Source organism: Hyperoodon ampullatus (genome assembly GCF_949752795.1).
Source record: "Hyperoodon ampullatus genome assembly, chromosome: 2".
In the NCBI taxonomy this organism is placed as follows: domain Eukaryota; kingdom Metazoa; phylum Chordata; class Mammalia; order Artiodactyla; family Ziphiidae; genus Hyperoodon; species Hyperoodon ampullatus.
Window position 1 is genome coordinate 21,794,975 of NC_136915.1, and position 7,904 is coordinate 21,802,878.

Consider the following 7,904-nt stretch of genomic DNA (forward strand, 5'->3'; position numbering starts at 1 on the left):
ATGGTGGTAAATGCTATGGATAAAGATAAAGCAGGGTGGGCTTCCCTGGTGGCGCAGTGGTTGAGAGTCCGCCTGCCGATGCAGGGGACACGGGTTCGTGCCCCGGTCCAGGAAGATCCCACATGCCGCGGAGCGGCTGGGCCCGTGAGCCGTGGCCGCTGAGCCTGCACGTCCAGAGCCTGTGCTCCGCATCGGGAGAGGCCACAACACTGAGAGGCCCGCGTACCGCAAAAAAAAAAAAAAGATAAAGCAGGATGAGGAGACTAAGGAGTCCGTGATTGCTATTTTATATGGAATGGTCTAGGGAAGGCCTCACTGATAAGGTGACATTTGAGCTGAAACCTGAAGTAACTGAGAATGAGCCAGGCAGATGCTTAAGGGAAGAGTATTCCAGAAAGAGGGAAAGCAAGTGCAAAGGCCTTGAGGCAGGAGTGTGCTTGGCATGTTGAAGGAAGAGCAAAGAGGCTGGTGTGGCCAAAGCCAACTGAGCAAGGAGGAGAGTGCTAGAGGACCAGAGAGCACAAGGGATGTGGGTAGGGGGCAGGGGAGAGATGAGATGGGGCCATCAGGCCATCGTAAAGACTTTTCCTCTTGAGAGCGGAACCCTTGGAGAGGACATGATCTGGCTTACATTTAATAGGATCGCTCTGTCTGCTCTGTTTAGAACAGGCTGTAGGGGGTGAGGTCAGAAGCAGGAAGACCAGTTAGGAGGTTGTTGCCGTAACCCAGGGGAGGGATGATTGTGGCTGGGATCAGCATGCTGCCAGGAGAGGGGCTGAGAAGTGCTTGGGCTCTGGATGTATTTTAATGGTAGAGCCAGCAGAGTTTGCTAAGGGATTGATTGAGGAATACGAGAAAAAAAGGGGAATTGAGAATGGCTCTTAAGATTTCAACCCAAGCAATGCGAAGGATGGAGTTGCCATCCGGTAAGATTGTGACGGCAGATTTGAGGAGTTCCGTGTGGACAGTGAAGTTAGAGCTGCCTCACAGACATTGACCTAGAAGTTTCAAGTCGGCAATACCAGCAGCACTAAGGCCCCTGTGTAGCCCCTTCCCCTCTCAGATTCTGCCCCCTCTCTGGGCCCATCTTCTACCTCTCCCATCCCTGGCAGTTGACCTGGGCCACCAGTAGCCTGCCCACATGGAGAACTGACCCGGGCCCTCTGCCCCCAGGTTGTGCATAGGGACCTCAAGCCCAGCAACATCCTGTATGTGGACGAGTCTGGGAACCCTGAGTGCCTGCGCATCTGCGACTTTGGCTTTGCCAAGCAGCTGCGGGCTGAGAACGGCCTCCTCATGACACCTTGCTACACCGCCAACTTTGTGGCGCCTGAGGTGAGTGGCCTGGCCTCCTCAGCTGCAAGAGCGAGGGGACCTGGCACGGGGAGCCTTGTGTCCCTTCCAGAGGCCCCAGAACCTGTCTCTGTGGCCTTGGCCCAGGTACCAAGGGAGGATCAGCCCAGGCCTGGGACCCTTGTCCTACCCTTCGGGGAGGAGCAGGCAAGCATATGGGGCCACTCGCCACTGCCCCTCAGACTGACCACCCTCCCCTGCCTGCCTTCCTGCCAGGTACTGAAGCGCCAGGGCTATGATGAGGGCTGCGACATCTGGAGCCTGGGCATCCTGCTGTACACCATGCTGGCGGGGTGAGTTCCCCACTGGCCTGCCCCCCTCGGCCCCCCGCCCCTTCCTCCAGCCCTAGTGTAGCTGGGGTGGTGCTTGTCTGATGGGAGAGACTCAGCCCTGCCTCAGGAAGGCCTGAAGACAGGGACATGGCCCTGCCTTTGGGAGCTCCACCTTGAGGAGGAAGTGCCACTCTTGGGAGCACCCCGTCTGAAGGGGGAGACACAGTCCCCCACCCCTCCCCACCCCTGGCCCCAGGATGGAGGCCAGAGGCTATACCCAGACTGGGTGGACTTTTCCCCAGATACACTCCATTTGCCAATGGACCCAGTGACACCCCAGAGGAAATCCTGACCCGGATCGGCAGTGGGAAGTTCACCCTCAGCGGGGGAAATTGGAACACGGTTTCAGACACAGCCAAGGTGAGTCTGTAAGGCCTGGACCCTGCTCATTTAGGGGTGGGGAGGCAGGGTCCCATCCCAGGGCTTTTCAGCATTTCACGAACAGGTGACCTGCAGCCTCATTTCTCCAAGTGGAATGTCCCACAAACCTATGTTGCCATATTTCTCCAAGTGGAAGATTCCCAGGCAGACTGCCCCCCAACACCTTGTTTGGAAACAACTTGGTGATCATTTACTGGCCCTTCCCGTGTTCTGGGCCCTGTAGGGGAACAGAGGGCTGCATCATCACAGCCCCTGCCGTGGAGAAACTTAGTGTGAGGTGAGAGACAGGCTTGCACACAAGGAACAGAGATGCCAGGTGCGGAGAGGCAGGTCCTCCTGGTCAGGGGTACAGGCAGTGGAGACATGAGCAGAGCCCCGGGCCACCGGGCAGAGAGGCCTTCTCAGAGGAGGGGACGTTTGAGCTTTCACTGTTAGCAATGGGTTCCAGTCATGGGAACCTCGGTGTCAGACAGAGGTTGATCCCTTAATGAACAGTGCCACCTTGCATTAACCTTATGAGTCAGGTATTTTTGTTATCCCGTTTCTCAGAGGCGAAACTGAGGCTCAGAGAGTTAAAGTAACTTGCCCAGGAGATGCAGTTGATGAGCAGGGGAGTCAGGTTTTGAACCTGCCCAACCCCAGCCTTAGGTTCTTCCCACCTTCCTGCATGGCTTCTAGAAAGTGAAAGAGAAAGGAAACGGCCTTCCAGGAAGAAGTCCTGAAGAAGGGCATGTGCTCGGGGAGGCCGTGGAGTGGTGTGGGGAGTGGATCGAAGGGGCCACTGCAAGGGTCCAGGCAGGAGATGGCAGGAGATGGCTGCCTTACAGGCGCAGCTGTGTGCACCCCTGCTAGCCCTTCCCACCAACCCCTTCCTGCTGTTCCCCCAGGACCTGGTATCCAAGATGCTGCATGTGGACCCGCACCAGCGCCTCACAGCTAAGCAGGTCCTGCAGCACCCGTGGATCACCCAGAAAGACAAGCTCCCCCAGAGCCAGCTATCCCACCAGGACCTGCAGATTGTGAAGGTACAGCCACCCAGGCTGCCAGGCCAAGGTTCCATGGGCAGGGACTTGGGACGGCAGAGCCAGGAGATGCCATGTGTGTCTCTTCCCAGGGAGCCCCAGTCTGACATGCAGGGGTGTCTATAGTGCACTCATGGCCCCCCTGGTCCTCTAGGGGGCCTAGCCCCTGAGCTCTGAAGCCTCCAGTCTGATGGATGAGGCAGGACTGATGACCATGAAGAACCACCAAGGCGGGATTAACAGGGGCCTGTGGGGGCTGTGGAACACTGGGAGGGGCTGGCCTGGCCCTGGAGCACATGCGCCTCCGACCCTCGGGAACTGACTCCCACCTCCTCTCCCAGGGAGCCATGGCAGCTACATACTCTGCGCTCAACAGCTCCAAGCCCACCCCTCAGCTGAAGCCCATCGAGTCGTCTATCCTGGCCCAGCGGCGGGTGAGGAAGCTGCCATCCACCACCCTGTGAGGTGCCAGAGCATCCGGGCTGCAGGGCAGTGCTAGCTCGACGGAGGCAGCGTACTTCCCAGAGGGAGCGGGCCTGAGTCACAGGGCCAGAGGGAGCGGAGCCCCGAGGGGGCCCAGATCACTCCGGGGAGGGCGTGAGAAGTGCCTTCTCCTCCCCCAGGACGCACTCTTCTCGGCTCAGGCTCTGCTGGTTGAAATCGATTCACTGTACAAACTCTTGTCTTTTTTTAAGGAAAAAATGGCACCAACCACCATGGATTTTTACAAGATCCATTTGCCTTTCTGGGAGCAGAAGTAGCCAGTGCAGCCCCAGGAGGGGCACTGAGTCACACTAGGGCTGTCTGTAGCTGAGACTCCTTAGAGCAGCTTTAGGGTCCCCCTGGGGGGGACCCCTACAATTGGCCATCTGTAGCCATCTGCACCCACCTCCAAGGCAGTCCAGCGTCACCTTCCAGAGCCCTTGGCTGTTTAGCAGAACTTGCTCTATCCCCATCGGCTCCTTTTCTGTTCTGTTCTGTTGGGGGTTCTGGAACCACTTTCTGCTAGAGGAGAGGACCAAGGCCCCGTGGCCCCCAGCTCCAGGCACCAGCATCCACATTGGCCGTACCACTGGGTCCTCTGCAGTCAGGTTGGGCAGCCCCTGAAGGAGCATCTGGAAAGCACTTTTTGGCTGACTTCTGTTGGAGTCTGCCACAGGACAGAGTTCACAGGGGGCCTGTGGGGCAGGCCAAGAGGGGCAGGGGCTTTTTTCATTTCTTCCTCAGCTGGTAACTCAGGGTTCATCTGTCCACGGCCTTTCTAATAAACTTACAGTTGAGTTGAAGCTCGCTTGTCTCCACTTGTCATCCCTGGATTTGCGCCCCCTCTGCTATTGGGTGTTGAGGACTTTGGCAGTGACAAGTAGTGGGCCAGGGCCAATTAGCCCAGCTGCTTGGAACTCAGTTGGGGAGCATGTGGGACGCTGGCTCTGCCCACACATTCCTGTCAGGGATTCCAATATGGTATTGATCATAGTAATGGGATTACTAGCCACTAGTGACCTGCCAGGCACCGTGCCTGGGCCTTACATGTATTTCTCATTTAGTCTTAACAACCCTGTGAGGAAGATGCTATTATATTATTATCCCTGTTTAATAGATGGGGAAACTGAGGCTCAGAGGGGGAATGACATTTCCTAACACAATAATTTTTTTTCTGAGTACCTATGCTGGCCCTGTTCCAGATTCTGGTGAACCAAGTAGAAAACAAGGTCATTGTTTTCCTGGGTCTTACTTCCAGTGGGGAAACAGACAAGTAAACAAAGGTCAGCTACTGATGAGACATGCAGAGTTAAATTGGGGTGAGAGATGGGGTGATCAGGGAAGGCCTCTCAGGGGAGGTGACCCACAAGCTGAGATCTGAATGATGAGAAGGGCCCAGCCAGGACCAGGAAGCAGAGGGCAGAGTTGGGACAAAGGCTCCAAGGAGGAAACAGGCTGGCCATGCTCAGGGACTGGAGAGAAGCTGACAAGGCTGTGGTGTCAGGGCCAGGGCCAGGCATGCTGGGCTTTGTAGGCCAGAGTAAGGAGTTAGGATTTAATTCTAGATGAGATGCTAGCTCCTAAAAGAATTTAATTAAGCAGGAGAGTGACATGATTTGATTTATATTTTAAAAAGACGACTCTAACTAATGTGTAGAGAAATGATGCGGGGAGAGGGCAGGCAAGAAGCAGGGCGGCCAGGTCAGTGGCTTCTGCAGTAGCTCACACGAGAGGAGGTCGCCTGGACTAGGGTGGTGGGAGTGGAGATGGGGAGGGAGTAGACAGGGTCCGGATATGCTTTGGAGGTAAAGTAGACCACACTTGCTTGCTGTCAGTTTGGATGTAGAGGCTAAGAGAAAAAGGAGATGCACAGATATCTTGTAGGTTTGTTTGTTGTTTTTTTTTTGCGGTACGCGGGCCTTTCAGCGTTGTGGCCTCTCCCGTTGCGGAGCACAGGCTCCAGACATGCAGGCTCAGCGGCCATGGCTCACGGGCCCAGCCGCTCCGCGGCATGTGGGATCCTCCCGGACCGGGGCACGAACCCACGTCCCCTGCATCAGCAGGCGGACTCTCAACCACTGCGCCACCAGGGAAGCCCTCCTGTAGATTTTTGACTTGAGCAGTTGAGTACTGAAGGAGAATTTGGAGAGGAGCAGGTTTGAGAACTCTGGGAGATGATTTGAAATATCCAAATGGAGGTGTCAACCAAGAGTTGTAATTAGAAGTTGGAGTTCTGGAGAGAGGTCTGGATTGGAAGTATGAATTTGGGAGTCATTAGTTTGGAGAAAGTTTGTAGAGCCAGGAAGCTGGACTTTCAAAGTGTGGTCCATGGACCAGCAGCATCCGCATCACCTGGGAGCTTGTTAGAAGAGTGGAATCTCAGGCCCATCCCCAGACCTGCTCAGTCAGAATCTACATTTTAATGAGATCTGCATGTGATTTGTGCGTACGTTAAAGTTTGAGAAGCGCTATTGTAGGGGCTGAGAGCAGAGAAGGAGACTGATTGAGCCCCAGCACATACCAGCATTTAGAGGTGACCTGGAGGAGGGAGAACCAGCAAAAGAAACTGTGAGATAACAGTCAGTGAGTGGGGACCTGCCAGTCTGGCAAGATTCAAAGCTTTATGAACCAGGGTCTTTTGCTTCTGTTATTTCTCAACCTCCTCACTTTATAGATAAGAATGTAAGTGCCCAAGAGGTAAGTCCTGTTATGATGGAAGGAGATTGTGACACTAGCAGCTCAGTTTCTGAGCTGGCCTCGGCTTGCAGGTTCTGAGCTAGCAGCCTCCCCACAGGAGCAGGGAAGGCTGCACTGGAGCTCTGGTGAACACCACTGACACACATAGTCCTGAGTCCCTGACCTGCGTGTGTTCCACTTCTCTGTGCAGTGAAACCAACATTTCCTGTCCCACCCACCACCCTAGGTTGTCCACCCTGGACCCCATCATCGCAGCTGGAATCCTGAGCATCATCCCTGACCCCTTCCCCCACTTCCTACATCCAGTCTTCCTCCTGGTCCCATCAATATCGTTCCCTAAATATTTTTGGGATCCATCCCATCCTCTCCATTGTTTACCGCATTTTTTGTCCTTTGCCACAGGCTACTAATTCCCTTTGGCTGTGTTGGGTCTTCGTTGCTGCGCGTGGGCTTTCTCTAGTTGCGGTGAGCAGGGGCTACTCTTCGTTGCAGTGCGCGGGCTTCTCATTGCGGTGGCTTCTCTTGTTGCAGAGCATGGGCTCTAGGTGCGCAGGCTCAGTAGTTGTGGCGCATGGGCTTAGTTGCTCCGCGGCATGTGGGATCTTCCTGGACCAGGGATTGAACCCATGTCCCCTGCATTGGCAGGTGGATTCTTAATCACTGCGCCACCAGGGAAGTCCCCCCTTCAGTCTTTTGTGTCCGCAGCAGACTCCAATATAATCACAAATCTGACCCAGCATCTGCCCTGGAGTGGCTCCTCTCTGCCCACAGAGAGAGCCCAGACATCCTAGCCTGACAGCCAGTGTCCTGTGTGATCTGGTCCCTGCTGAGCCCCAGCATCAGCTCTCATAACTTATCCCCATACTGCTCACCAGACCTGAACACGTTCCTGCCTCCACTGGATTCTGCCTGGCTAACTTCTACTCATCCTTCAGGAAAATTCCAATGACACCTCCAGGAAGCCAACAAGGACATCCCAGACAGGGTTTGGCAGTCCTCCTTTGGGATCCCCAGACGCTCTCTTTGTATATCACACAGCTTTGTATATCAAAGACACTCTCTTGGGGTTCCCTGGTGGCACAGTGGTTGGGAGTCTGCCTGCCAATGCAGGGGACACGGGTTCGTGCCCCGGTCCGGGAAGATCCCACATGCCACGGAGCGGCTGGGCCCGTGAGCCATGGCCGCTGGGCCTGTGCTTCCGGAGCCTGTGCTCCGCAACGGGAGAGGCCACAACGGTGAGAGGCCCGCGTATCGCAAAAAAAAAAAAAAAAAAAAAAGACGCTCTCTTTGTATATCTCTTTGTATATCACACAGCTTTGGAATTAGCTGATGATGTGTTTTCTCCCTACCCAGTCTATGAACTCGAAGGTATGGGCTGTGTTTTGTTCATTTCTGTATCCCAAGCACCTAGCACCAGGCCTGGCACACAATATATTGGTCCTCAGCTAGTGTTTGTTGAATGGGTGAGCAAGAAAGAATGCAGGAACAGTGGACATGGTAGGGCTGGAGGAAGTATAGAAACTTCACCCACAGAGTTGCAGGAGCCTGGAAAGGCATCTAGGGAGGAGGAAAGGAAGCTGATGCTCTGAGACACCAAACAGTGTCTTGCCCCAGGCACCAGAGGGAAGATTCAAGA

The 7,904-nt window shown here is 54.9% G+C and overlaps 1 protein-coding gene across 4 annotated transcripts in view; it reads left to right on the forward strand.

Annotated features, from left to right (window-relative positions):
• Positions 1–4,379, forward strand: part of RPS6KA1 (ribosomal protein S6 kinase A1) — a gene marked incomplete at its 5' end in the record, with an annotated part of 35,976 nt that extends 31,597 nt beyond the window's left edge. For all 4 annotated transcript variants that reach the window (XM_079728361.1, XM_079728363.1, XM_079728362.1 and 1 more), the window contains 5 exons: positions 1,174–1,335; positions 1,570–1,646; positions 1,928–2,045; positions 2,954–3,091; positions 3,430–4,379. In XM_079728361.1, the coding sequence (XP_079584487.1) occupies positions 1,174–1,335; positions 1,570–1,646; positions 1,928–2,045; positions 2,954–3,091; positions 3,430–3,552 (618 nt within the window). In that variant the 3' untranslated portion in view covers positions 3,553–4,379. The remainder of the gene's footprint in view (positions 1–1,173; positions 1,336–1,569; positions 1,647–1,927; positions 2,046–2,953; positions 3,092–3,429) is intronic.
• Positions 4,380–7,904: the final 3,525 nt, after the last annotated feature.